This window comes from Paramisgurnus dabryanus, chromosome 11 (assembly GCF_030506205.2).
Source record: "Paramisgurnus dabryanus chromosome 11, PD_genome_1.1, whole genome shotgun sequence".
Lineage (NCBI taxonomy): Eukaryota > Metazoa > Chordata > Actinopteri > Cypriniformes > Cobitidae > Paramisgurnus > Paramisgurnus dabryanus.
The window spans coordinates 1,340,386-1,354,178 of NC_133347.1; the positions used below are offsets into that span (position 1 = coordinate 1,340,386).

Below are 13,793 nucleotides of genomic sequence, written 5' to 3' on the forward strand. Positions count from 1 at the left end.
ATTAAGTAAAAGTGAAGTACTTACAGTTTTTCATATTGTAAATGCAACCTGGTTCTAGCAAATATATATATATAAAAGTTTGCATTTCTATTTAATAACGGTATTTTTGCCGTTGCTACTTCATTGAGGACTGTCATTTCACCATTTTTAGGATTGTTCAGAGAGACAAAATCCATTTCCCTGTCTGATGTTTATTTGAGCAATAAAATAATCTGGAATGTTAAGATTTTTCTGCATTTCATCTCTAAATAAAGACGATGGGCTTGTCGGTGAGCTTACGTCACGCGTCACGTGCCTGAGCGGAAGGAAGTGTTCGTGTTTCACAAATAGAAGTTTAAAACAAACTGACGAGATGAATTCAATGATCACAGAGACCCAGAGGTAAAGTCACTAGCAGTTTACTATGATTTACACATGGTTGTACATATGTGTATGTTTGGCGACAGAATGAGCAGATTGTAACGTTTAAAATGATCTTCGTAAAATGTAGAGCTTTAAAACAATTACAGTACACAACACACTGTATCTTTTAATGATAAATGTCTTTGTGTGTATTCATTTATGTTAATCCTTTACACTGTGATATATGATAGTTTGTGCTTTGTTACCGATCCAGCTGTGTATCTCTGTACGTTATGTTCATAAGGTTTGATTTGTTTCCTAGCATTAAAGAGGCTGTGGTTTATATCAACTCCATCGACAACAACAAGTTCTCTCGTCTTCTGTCTCGAGTTCTGCAGAAACTTCACCTGAAGGTCTCTCTAATCTGTCTAACCTACAGCTGTACATCAGTTTACACATCTCTCATCATTTCATGCTTTTCATGGTTTGTTTGTTTGTTTGTTTGTTAGGCAGAGCGATCGTTCAGTGAAGAAGAAGAAGAGAAATTACAGAGTGCTTTATCTCTGGAGAAAGAAACTCTTAAGTTGGTGTTGGATACCATCTCCTTTATTTTTGAGCAGGTGGATGACACTTTGATTTGATTTGACCTGACCTCACCTCTGAACTGATATTTGTTTGAATGTGATTTAAAGTATGAAGCATGACTCTGAAAGTGTTTCTCCAGGCCGTTTATCACAGCGTGAAGCCAGCATCTCTAAAGCAGCAGCTGGAGAACATCAGCATCGTGTCTGATAAAGCCCAAGCGTTCAGTCAGATTTGGGCTGCAGCCGGTCCAGATGAACTGGAGAAGATCAGACAGAGGATTTTTGCACCTAAGACGGTGAGTTTACGAGAACAACTTAAACTTTTACTATTTCTTGCATGTTTGATACAGAATGTCTTAAAATAGGTTATGGCGTCAGTAAATAACATGGTTGTAATTTGTGATGTGGTGATTTTAGAAATAAAATTTGTGTTGTCGTCTTCTAGTTGGCTCAGGTGAGCTGGCAGCTCAATCTGCAGATGGGTCGATCCGGTCAGAGTAAACTCAAAGCACCACACGCTGTACTGGATCTAGGGCTCAGAACAGAGGATGGTACAGAGGTAAACACGACCCACTCATGGAGACTAATGTCTGTGAATCACCAGGCATGATATCATTTCTGTCAGTGTCCTCTGTTATGATGACAGAAGAAGCGTTACAGTACTGCACCTTTAAAATCATTTAACCCCTTCAGACCTGATTATCCAGTGTTTTATCGATCTGCTTTATTTTGATTGGTTGATCAGCATTTTTATTGGTTTGAACCACAAAACATGTGACATCTATTACAGTGGATGCAGGGATTGAAAGGGTTAAAGTCCTTTTGTGTTTAGAGTATTTTTGTACTGTACAGTGACAGGCCTGAGAACAGTAGGAATAACATTTGAGCTTGGCTGTGATTCCTCTGAAGTGTCTGCTGGTGGCGCTGTGGTTATATGTCTATAGACTGCATCACATGTGGATTCTTGTAATGTAGATCAGATGAAGTCTAAAGCTCAGTGCTCGACTACTGCTGTGAGATTTTTATTTTGAGAAGATCTTAAAAGCTAAATGTGTCACAAATAAATGCTATTAATATATTGTATGATTGTGTGTGCCTGTGTGTGTGTGTGTGTGTGTGTGTGTGTGTGTGTATATATATATGTATATATATGTGTGTATATATATATATAATAATAATAATAATAATAATAATAATAATAATAATAATAATAATAACAATAATGTTATTATTGTGGACATTATTGATTCTTTTCTCAGCATGTCCCTTTTTACATTTTTAGCACAGTTAATATAAACTAAAATGTCTCACTCATTTGGTTGAAGGAGCATTCAGTGTCCATGAATAAAACAATCTAAAGTTTCATATGCATCATACAAACCGGCTTGAAGTAATTATATTCAAATGTCTTTTAGCACTTATCTATTTAAAGTTATAGCTTTAGTAAGATATAATGTCAATAATGTGAAAACAAACCTCTTGTACTTTAGAATGTGTATTACTTTGATGTGTTTTATCATCTTTTATAATGTCTTGTCCTTCATTAAAGTGGGACAATAATTAGACAATATTATAATACATTTTAAATAAGTTGAAGTATAATAAATGCGGTTATAAAGAGATACATTTTTATATGTATTATAAGACATGAGCATAATGTCTAAAATAAATTGCTGCATTATATAAACAGACATCAGGTTCAGTGTTACTGATCTCTGATCTGTTGCCTTGTTTTGCTCTCGTTTCATCTTGATGTTAAAGATGTGAATCAGTGATGTCTGATAATGTGTGGGTGTGTATTTTGTCTGATGCATTCAGAGACTGGCACAATGAGACGATTGTTGACTTGAAGTGTTTGGTGTGGGGAGATTTAATCTATGGAGGAAGCCGTGAGATTATAATGTGGTTGTGATAACAGAGGTGTTTTTGGGAAACTTTTGGTCTTGATCCGTGTCAACTGGAACACAAACCTGATCAATCATCTGTGTTATCTTAAATATCCTTCAGTGTTATTATACACATGATGAAGAATCAGCCGTATTCACGCCGTGTGTGGGCCGAGGCTGGTCTCACCAAACATGTTTTACTTTCACCCTCTGGAGCAGAATGCTCAAAGGTGACATAAAGTAGTGAAATGTTTTTTTAGAGATGCGTTATATAAACAAAAATAAATTGAAGACGCAGTCACAGAATGAATGCAGTGAAGTTTATGAATTAAGTCTTAAGTTTAGACTGCGCTTGTTGTTTATTCCTCATGTTTTCATCAAAGCGGCTGGAGGCTTTCACTTGTTTTTCTGGGTTTGGTCACAGAGGAATGAAAACTCTTTGTTGAATTCTCGCTGGTGTAGCGTCGACCTCATTCACCATCAGCATGTGATAAAGAGAGTCATTAAACATCTCGTTTCTTCTCTAACATCAGTCAAGAATTATAAATATAACCCATTTCTCTTTTAAAAAACTGTGTTCATGTGAATATCAGTGCAGAAATGTCTAATAACCTTCAGCCAGTAAATATTCACAAACAATATTCATTCAATAGAAAGAAGCTTTGTTTTGGCTTGTATAGTTTTGTGAGTTCGCACAAGTTTCCTGTGTCAGAAGGGTTTATACCCAAACCATAGCAAACTTTTAGTCTTGTGAATGTAAGTCTGTTTGCGAGTCGTGGTTCAGCGCTCCACAGATCTCCACACAGCGCTGTGCTCTCTCCCACAGGCCGATGCTATTGTCTGCTGCGGCGCTGGAAAGCACTAGAGCGTGATGTCACATCTTTGTTTGCTTCTCTTTCTTTTGATTGGGTTTGGCTGAAGTTCAGCGTGTGGGGCCCACGTTAGGAGCGCTTGGCCTTCCACAAGGAATGAAGCATCTTCTTGTTAAGGATGTATTTTGTGTAAATCCGTGTCACACGGTTGTGCTCAGCACTGCTTTCTGGATCTGTGTTTCTTTTGCTGACTAGAATCTTAATGGCATGTTAATGCAACTGCAGATACGTTTGAAGTCATGTAGGAATGTGTGAAATACTATAATTCAGTGGTAAAGCAGTGTAGTATTGGGGTAAAGTGGTGTGTCAAATAGCTACAGGTGTCATTTTTTCATACAGATGTTTGAATTTGATGTTTGGTGTTGAATTCTTGTGTGTAACTGTTGTGATGAGTTGTACAGTTTGTATAATAGACAACAAGGCCTCTTGCCGTGTCCACATGCCTGAGATGTTCACAGGAGCGTCTAGGTGATTTCTGAAGAGGCTTCTATCCCTCTCAATAGACTCAGGGTCTCTCTCTCGCTCTCTCTCTCTCTTTTTCTTTTCTCTCTCGCTATGGACAAAAGGATGTTAATCCAAAGCAGGAATTTGAAGACTTTTATTCTTTGAGCTTACTGTTGATAATGTTATTTTTGGATTTCAGAGCAATGACATCATGTACCTCTCACATTTCAGGAAATATTTTAGTATATCTTCTCAAGGGACAATACTATAGAAATTAAATTTGGGATATTTTAGAGTAGTCAAATGTTCTGCTTGTATAGCAGCAGTATAGATTTGCTGTCCTCTGAAAATAACTTAACATACAGCCATTAATGTTAAAATAGCTGGCAACAAAAGCGAGTACACCCTGACCCTCAGTGATAATGGATGTATATCGTTTAACCATGAAAGCCAAAAGTCCTGTTTATAATCTTCATGTTTTCATCCGCTTGACAGAACCATACAAATGTGTGTTTGGTCTTCAGAAAAAGATTTCTTCTGGCATGAAGGCCATGCAAACTGGATTGTTGCTGTGTATGATCTGAGCAGTGACATGCTGACCTTCTGCAGCCTGTAAAGCAATGTTGGCATCACTCATGCATCTGTTTTTTAAAGCCAGCTTCTGCCCCTGATGCACAGCTTGAGGACTCAACTTCTTTGATCGACTCTTGTGTGTCTTGTTCTGAGTGGAAACAGTCTTGAAAAACCTCAGTATGACCCTGGGCATTGTACTGGAACTCAATTTCAAGGCGTCACTGATCTTTTTATAGCCTGGGCCATTTTTGTGAAGAGCAACAATTCTGAAATCCTCAGAGTTTTTTTGCCATGAGGTGCCATGTTTAACATCCAGTGGTCAGTATGAGAGAATTATGCTGCTCTCATACAAGATACACACATGTGTAACATGAAGATTATAAACAGGACTTTTGGCTTTCATGGTTAAACGATATACTTTTATTATCACTTAGGGTGTACTCGCTTTTGTTGCCAGCTTTTTTAACATTAATGGCTGTATGTTAAGTTAATTTCAGAGGACAGTAAATCTATACAAGCAGTACATTGACTACTCCAAAATATACCCAAATTTGATTTCTATAGTATTGTCCCTTCATAAGATATACTAAAATATTTCCTGAAATGTGAGGGGTGTACTCATTTTTGTGACATCATGTATATTTTTTAAATGATATACACAATCATTTGTCTTTAGTCTGGTCTGTTGAAGGATGAAATGGTTTCATCAGTGATTTTAAAACAAGTTTGTTAAATGTTTGAGATCTTGACATTTTAAAGGAGCTTGTGTCTGAACAAGTGTTTTGTTCGAGTGTTGTCTGAATTATAGATGCGTAACCAAACAGTGGGCTGCAGGAATATCTGGAGTGAAGATCTCATGATTCAAAAATAAAACCTACATAATTGGATCGGTATCAGAAGAAAATAACTGTTAAATGTCAGACTGTATGCTGTAATCCCAATGAGATCTTTAATGCATTTAACATCAAGAGTCAGACTATACCAATCATTCTGATTGAAGCAGCACTGACAGTCTTTTATTGCCCTCGGCTTTCCACTGTAAATCATCATCATCATCTTCATCATTGTAGCAGTGTCACATGATTGCTGGTGACCTTTGCACTTTGCAGCTGAATGGATTTCCTTCACTGATGCCAAGAGAAACGAATATGCCAGCGTGTTTATACTGAGCCTGTCATATCATGAGTTTCTGTTTTCTCTATATCAAAATAAGAGATAAGAGATGAAAGATGCCAGCAGCTGTGAGCGGTTTCAACACACATCATCTCTCTCTCTCTCTCTCTCATATAAGCATCAGTGATACAGGCAGATCAGAACACATCAGATATCTTTGTCTTCACTGTTGTTATCAGGCCGTCATCAAATGATATGCATTTATTTCTCAGCAGATCTCAGGAGAAGTCTATGTTGTTGTTTTGCTACTGCAGTGCATAAATAGCTGGGTTTTCATCATCATGATTTTATGCACATTTTAAAGTATCGCTTAAAAAACGAGTGATGGAAACGCCAAATTATGATTAAAAATAAAAATCCCTTAATTTGCAAAACAGTTGTTATGCTCGCTTGAGGTGGTTTTTGATTTATGCAAAATAGAGTGAATGTGAATAATGGGAGATGGAAATGCATTTGCTGAATAAATTCTGATGTAGTGAACATTAAACCCACGTGACTGATGATCGTCTAGCTGTATCAGCTGATGTTGTCTTTACCGTATATATGAGGGTTGATGTCGTCGTAATGCCCTTTCTGTTAGTGCCTGCATCAAAAACTCTACATTCCTTCTTCTGTTCACAAACATTCAGTTTGGCAATTACAAGCTGCACTGCTAGTTAATTTATAACTTGCCCCATTGTGACTACATGCCAATTCACTCCAACAACTTGATGGAAACACACCTATTTACGACTTGTTTGTTTTTCTTCTTTTGTGAGTTCTGTGAAGTTTCGCTTCACGTTTGGATGGAAACCTAGCTAGTGATAATTCATCTTTAACCTCCTAAGAGCTGCCTTGTTCACATACGTGGACATCACATTTTTTGTTGTTTGCACCATAATACTTAATTCTGTGTAACTGGAACCTGTTGTACAATTACACTGCTTCATGTTCAAAGGAAAATATTTGGTTATTATATTTATTGGTTCTTCCTAACCCCAAAATTTTCTGTATCTGGCTCGATGTATAAAAATATGTGAATTAAATGTTGAATTGATGCACTGTAAAATAATCTTTGCTGCCTTGAATTTTTTGTTGAATCAATTTAGATTTACAAGTCATTGTGAAGTGATTGTCCAGACCAGCAGGTAGTAGAGATGCGCGGTTGGCGGTTACAGCCGCGGACTCCGCGGATAAACCGCGGATCGGGCGGATGACGTGACGAAAAATAATATTTTAATTAGATTCGGGCGGGTGGCGGATCGACTGCTTGTTAGCTGTGTCCTTCTAAGCATGCAACCTTAAAAGGTGAGCACTAGGGTTGCCACCCTTGTCTGATAAAAAACCGGGACATATCGATGACCCGACCAATTGGTTTGCTCACAAGCCCCCTAAACCCCCCCCACCCCCCATAGCATAATATTTCTATAGCAATGCAATTATTGGCAACACTTTACAATTCTTATTTGTTAACATTAGTTAATGTATTAACTAACATGAACTAACCATAAGCAGTATGTGTTACTGTATTTGTTAATCTTTGTTAACATTACTTAACAAAATTACAGCTATTCATGGTTTATTCATGTTAATTCACAGTGCATTAACTATGTTAACAAGATTTAAATAATGTATTATTAACATTAACAAAGATTTAAAAAATAGCTTTATAAGTGCAGTTCATTATTAGTTCATGTTAACTAATGTAGTAAACTAATGTTAACTAATGAACCTTATTGTAAAGTGTTACCCAATTATTTGTTAATTATATTAAAATATGTAAATCACTTTTACAATTTATATAAGCTCCTTATACTATTAATGTAAACTGTTTTATTTATATTCCATTTAAACAGGTCTAAATAGCAACTAGCGGCCTGAAATATTAAATTAAACTTGTTGAACTCACCTCTCAACATGTATTTTACAATCATTTTAACCCCCCTGGGCAATGCTGAAGTGACTGTTATTGTTATTACTTTAAACTCTTTTAAGACAGGGGTACACTTTCGTGTAGTCTGGCGTAAAATGTGTCGTATATTTTCACTTTTGGGGCGCTGACGGCGCTCCTGTTTCTAGATAATTCAGTTCGGGAGAAGAGATAAAAGCCCGCCCACGCTGACAATTGATTGGTTGATTTACCGAAACAGGCCAATCAGGATGCTCTCTGTCTTACATGCGCTTATTGAGGCACATACATACATGGTCTCCGTCTCTGCCGTGCGCGCATTAAATAATATATTCACATAGCTTTCGAAAACCTGGACATTCAGTGTCCCGGGAGAGTTGATAATTTTCCCGGGACAGGTTAGTAAAAAGAAGGACAATCCCGGTAAAACCGGGACAGGTGGCAACCCTAGTGAGCACTCTGTCTTTCAGGGTGGCAGCCTCAGAAGTTCTCAAAGAGAACTGAAATGAGACGGTCTAGCCTTCTGAGGACCCATAATTTGCGTCACCTGTTGCACGCGCCCCCAGTAGCCCCCACCGCGCCTGTCAGCAGAAAACAGCGGAGACATTTCTGACTTATTAAAATAAATATGTAATCAAAAATATTAATTTATTTTAGAAAATATGACACATTGATGTAGATTAAACTATTCAACAGTATATCAAATAATCAACCTTATGTTGCAAATATACGCAACATAAACAGAATAATATTAACACAAAACATAACTTATAATACTAAAACAGTGACAAGAAAAAGTTTTCTAATACACTTTTATTTAATAAAGGTTTTAATTGTTTGGGATAGCCTCGGCATGTTAAGAATCCATTCGTTCTATCATTAACAGCGCAGAGAAATGAGGACGCATTTTGACATAGCTCTTATCAACGCCTCAAAAAATGAGAATTAAAAACAAAGGAAATAGAAGGGCAGAAAAGGTTTGCCTGGAATAAGTTTTACAAAGTGGTAAATCAGGATGACACCAGTGCAGACTATGTAATTTGTGCGTTTAATTTAGGCATTACTGATTTATTTATTTATTTTTGTCCCGTGTGCGCCGATCGGAGACTGAGTTCACTGCTGATATTCTAGAGCTTTCTAGTCTCGCGGCTGTCATCACATAGCCCAGTCAGCGGATGGCGGGCGGGTGCGGTTTTGAAAACTGGTCAGAAACGTTGGTGCGGATGGATGGCGGACGGATGATGAGTTTTGTGATGCGGTTGCGGATGAAATAATAGCCCATCCGCGCATCTCTAGCAGGTAGATAAACTAAATGAGTTTTGTGTGGTCCCATGATGAAAAGCCCTGTCCTGGAAACAGACTTTCATGGCTGGACTGAGTTAAGTTGTGATGTGGTCTTCAGAGTTTTGTAAGACAAAACATTTACATTTATTCATATTTACATTAGCCATTTCTATTCCCAATGAGTAAACCTTGTTGTGAGTGATTTGATTCATTGTTGTGATGAAACAACCAGGTGTCACTTAATTACAGAGTTACAGGCAGAGACAGATTGTAGCCTAATAATGATCCATCAAAACTCTATCACATGATCATAATATTATAAGCTGAATGGAAAATGAGGTTTGTGTTGTGTCTGATGGTCCTGTGACTCTCTGTGATTGGTGGATGTGGTTTATTCTAATAGAGGAAGCACAAATCCTCATGAGTGACCACAAGCTTTAGTTAACAAATGAAAAGGTTCAGGGTGATGTCCATGTGCTCATAGATCAGACCATGAGGTGATGAACCCTGTTTGTCACAGACATTGTGTTTTAAGATGATGTCACTGCTTGTGTTATGTTGATGTTGCTGTTATTTGTAACTCATTACAGTTGAAGTATAGGCAATAGTTGGACAAACTCTCATTTGACAAGAACATCAGTAGTTGACCAGTATTATAATAAAATTTCCCTTAAATAAAAACTACAAAAGTTACTGTGGTATTAGCCAACGCTGTCATAAAAAGCTTTTATAACTCAAATAATTTGCATCTCCACATCATTTTAAGATTAAATAAAACTTTGTTTCAAAACATTTATAAGGTCCTTTTTAAGCACAAGACATGTTCATTTCTGAATGACGCCTCCTTCATATCACATAAATGCTTGGTGTTTTTTACAAGATAAATTAAAAATAAATATTTGTTTTTGCTGTAATTATTTTATTTATCAATTTTCCTTTCTGAAAAGGAATTCCAATGCCACAATTTAGTATGGTATTGGCCGAATTTCCGATACTGGTATCGGAATCGGAACAACCCTAGCTTGAACCCATGACCTGTTGTGCTGCGGACACAATGCTGTACCACTGAGCTACAGGAGCGATCGTGTGAGCATGCATGCGTGCAAGCTTTGCATGTTTATATTCCAGTATTATTCCTGTGGGTCCCGTCGGCTCGTGATTGACATCCAGCAGAACTTCACATTCACATTGAAACAGCAGCTGGGTCTCCTGTGACCATGGCAACAGTTCAGCTGAACACTTCTGGGTTTTATTCTCTAGGATGGGGGTGCGGGAAGGCTTTAATTCTTAACTTCAGGGAATATTCCAGTGAATGCAAAATAAATGAATGAATAAATTGATTATTGACTTTGAGAAAAATATTTTATTTGATTTAATAATTTGACAGGTACCCTGCTACTGAATGTACCGCTCCAAGGTGTTTTAAAGGAGACATCAATTTTACCATGTTTAAGTGCTATAATTGGGTCCCCAGTGCTTCTATCAACCTAAACAATGTGATAAAGATCAACCCAGTAACTTAGTTTTGGTAAACAATTCTATTTCAATTTTAACATCTTATAATAAATTTGAGCTAAAACTTCACATACGTACTCTGGGAGCACCAAAGATTTATTTGACATCTTAAATGGATAGTTCAGCCAAAAATGATATTAAACCCATGATTCACTCACCCCCAAGCTGCCCGAGTTGCAAAACACATTTTCGGATATTTTATGAAATGTTTTGGATCTTTCAGTTGATTAAATGTAATGTTACCGGGTCCATGACCTTCAAGTCCAAAAAAAGTGCGTCCATCCTTCACAAATTAAATCCAAACGGCTCCAGGATGATAAACAAAGGTCTTCTGAGGGTAATCCGCGCGGTGTTGTTATAGAAATATCCATATTTAAAACTTTATTAACGAAAGTAAATACCTTCCGGTAGCGCGGTAGTATTAGCGTAGTGTACGCACTTTTCTTAGTGACGTATGACAAATTCGGAGGGCGGGGGCACAGAGCAGCAGCAGAGTAGCCTTCGTAGGCTGCGTAAGCTCTCAATCTGAATGCGGACGCGACTAAGATGGCGGCACTACCAAAAGGTATTTATATTCGTTAATAAAGTTTTAAATATGGATATTTCTACAACAACACCGCGTGGATTACCCTCAGAAGACCTTTGTTTATCATCCTGGAGCCGTTTGGATTTATTTTGTGAAGGATGGACGCACTTTTTTTGGACTTGAAGGTTGTGGACCCCGTAACATTACATTTAATCAACTGAAAGATCTGAAACATTTTATAAAATATCCGAAAATGTGTTTGTCTGAAAAACGATGGACATATGCAACTCGGACAGCTTGGGGGTGAGTAAATCATGGGTTTAATATCATTTTTGGCCGAACTATCCCTTTAAAAAAGTCTTGTGAAATGTCCCCTTTAAATGAATACCACCGTACTACTGTCCATAAATCAATGTGTTGTTGTTTTGTGTAATTTAACAAAATTGCTCTTTGGACAGTCGATGCAAAATGAAATGATGTCTAATCAAATCATCTGGTTTTCTTAAGGGTGTTTAGTCACGTTGTGAAGCTCTGAACAATACCAGGGCTTAGGGGCGTCAGACTAGGGGTAAAACCAGTACTGATTACCAGGGCCCCAAAGGAAGAGAGGGCCCTTGAAAAGTCTGGAATATATTATGGTGGTGGGGCATGCATATGCATAGGGCCCGAGATCTTGTGCAAAGGCCCTGCGCTTTGATGAAGTCCAACGGCTCAGTTTACTGATATATTTCCTCTTAATCAGTCTGATCATTTGTCCGTCTTGTTCGCCTTATGTTTGTGAATTTCTTCATTAGGGCCTTTAAACCAAACACTTTCTGCAGCGTCTCCTCCAGGTTTTACAGACATTGTCCTTTAGCTTCATCTTCTCCGGATTGACTTTAAGTTAAGAATAGCTGTAATAAACAAACATGTATTTTAACTCGAGTAATCGTGAGGTCAGCCGGACTCTGATTCAAGTGCTTTTCTGTGTCATCCCTGTACACGCAACTTATTCATCTTTCATGTGTGTGTGTGTGTGTGTGTGTGTGTGTGTGTGTGTGTCTTGTTTGTGTGCATGTGTGTAAAAACCTGCTGGATTCACAGCAAACACCCTGTGATGGGCACGAGCCTTTAGCATTATCCTAGATATGAACTCCTGGTGAATCCTCACATATGAAGATTGTTGTGTGTTTAATGTTGTGTTAGCTCAGATATATGAAGAGCAGAGAATCTAAAGGTTTCCTCTTGTTTTGTCCCAGCGGCTCTACTGAAGATCACACTTCTCTTTTGACTCTTAATTATGGATGATAATGTTGTGTCTGATTAATGTTTGCACCATTAATGTGGACCGACACGCCACGTTTCTGCCCTGAAGAGGTCTTCATCATCCTCTGACAGTGTAATATAGTGAAGGTTCTTTTGAGAATAACGTTCACCTCCTTGTTTATATCCACATCTGTACAGAATCTGTATTACTGATATAATGATATTGAAACGGCTCATAGATCAGATTTTGAAATGAGTTTCTTTTCTTTGTCTTTTAGCAGCTGCAGGATGTTTTTGTGGAATTTGACCATCAGGAACTACTGGACTTCTACAATAAGGTGAGATTGACTCGTGTCTGATGGTCTGATCTGCTCAGGTGGTCTGCTTTAGACTGATGAATGTTGTGTGTTTGTCTTTCAGATGGAGGAGATTCAGACACAGCTCGACTCTCTGAGCTGAAACCGGACATGCAGGCATTTATTCAGAAACTCATGTTTATATATCTCGTGGATATGTCGTGCATTAGGGTTAGATAAGCTCTGTGTGTTTTACTGAGGTCTAACAGGAACACAAGACACCGGCTGCACACGTTTGTTTTGTTTGTTTGTTTCATTAAGATAAAATCATATTTGCCTTTAGTTTCAGGTAAACCTTTGCTTTTGACTCTCTGGCCAGAAACATTGTTAAAGTGTTCATTAAATGATTCATTCCACCTATGTGGTTTATTTCTGTGGTGTTAATGGAGGTTAAGCAGGATTTCTCTGGATGCTTGACATTATCTAACGAAATAGCTGCTCATTCACACTAATGATGGTCTCGCTCACCATCAGCCGCCCTGTGTGTGAATTAGCCGTACGTGTTTTTAAGTGCTGGTATTTTCTGCCCAATTTACCTTCTCATCCACATTGTGATAGCGCAGATCGTTCAACAGATGGTTTACGGTCTATTGAGATGATCCAGCGGCAGCAGATATAAAGCATCAGCTGCTATTTTTGTTTCATAAAATCTTTAAATCACTTTGCAGCTTTTCCTCATTCTTGCTACTTGTTAAAACTGCAGAAACACAACAGCAAGAAGAGTTTCAGTTTTCTCAAATGATTAACTTGATTTTCCTCACATGAATGTGTCAAGATGTTCACAGTGTTAACACGCTGCTACAGTAATGTAACATGACATAAATCTGTGGGGTTTAATCATGTTTCCACTGCTCTCTCTTATCTAACACACCTGACTCTGATCATCATCTCATTAGATGTTTCATGCCCTTTATTCTGCCGCTTTTGAAGGATGCCTAAATTGTATCCTTCTTGCCCCTAAAGGAGACATATCATGAAAATCTGACTTTTTTTCATATTTAAGTGCTATAATTGGGTCCCCATTGCTTCTGTCAACCTAGAAAATGTGAAAAAGATCAACACAGTAACTTTGGTTTACCAAAACTTTCTCTGCAAGCTTGTGAAA

The 13,793-nt window shown here is 37.7% G+C and overlaps 1 protein-coding gene across 2 annotated transcripts; it reads left to right on the forward strand.

Moving 5' to 3' along the window:
* The first annotated feature begins 2 nt into the window (after positions 1-2).
* commd10 (COMM domain containing 10) lies at positions 3-13,044 on the forward strand. Of its 2 annotated transcripts, none has more exons than XM_065248047.2 (7): positions 3-381; positions 665-755; positions 852-962; positions 1,067-1,222; positions 1,372-1,485; positions 12,611-12,670; positions 12,753-13,044. In XM_065248047.2, the coding sequence occupies exons 1-7, from the start codon at positions 218-220 to the stop codon at positions 12,789-12,791; spliced, it is 735 nt and encodes a 244-aa protein (XP_065104119.1). In that variant the 5' UTR covers positions 3-217; the 3' UTR covers positions 12,792-13,044. The 2 variants fall into 2 exon arrangements, with proteins under 2 accessions (XP_065104119.1, XP_065104120.1); XM_065248048.2 differs by having other exon boundaries at positions 12,614-12,670.
* Positions 13,045-13,793: the final 749 nt, after the last annotated feature.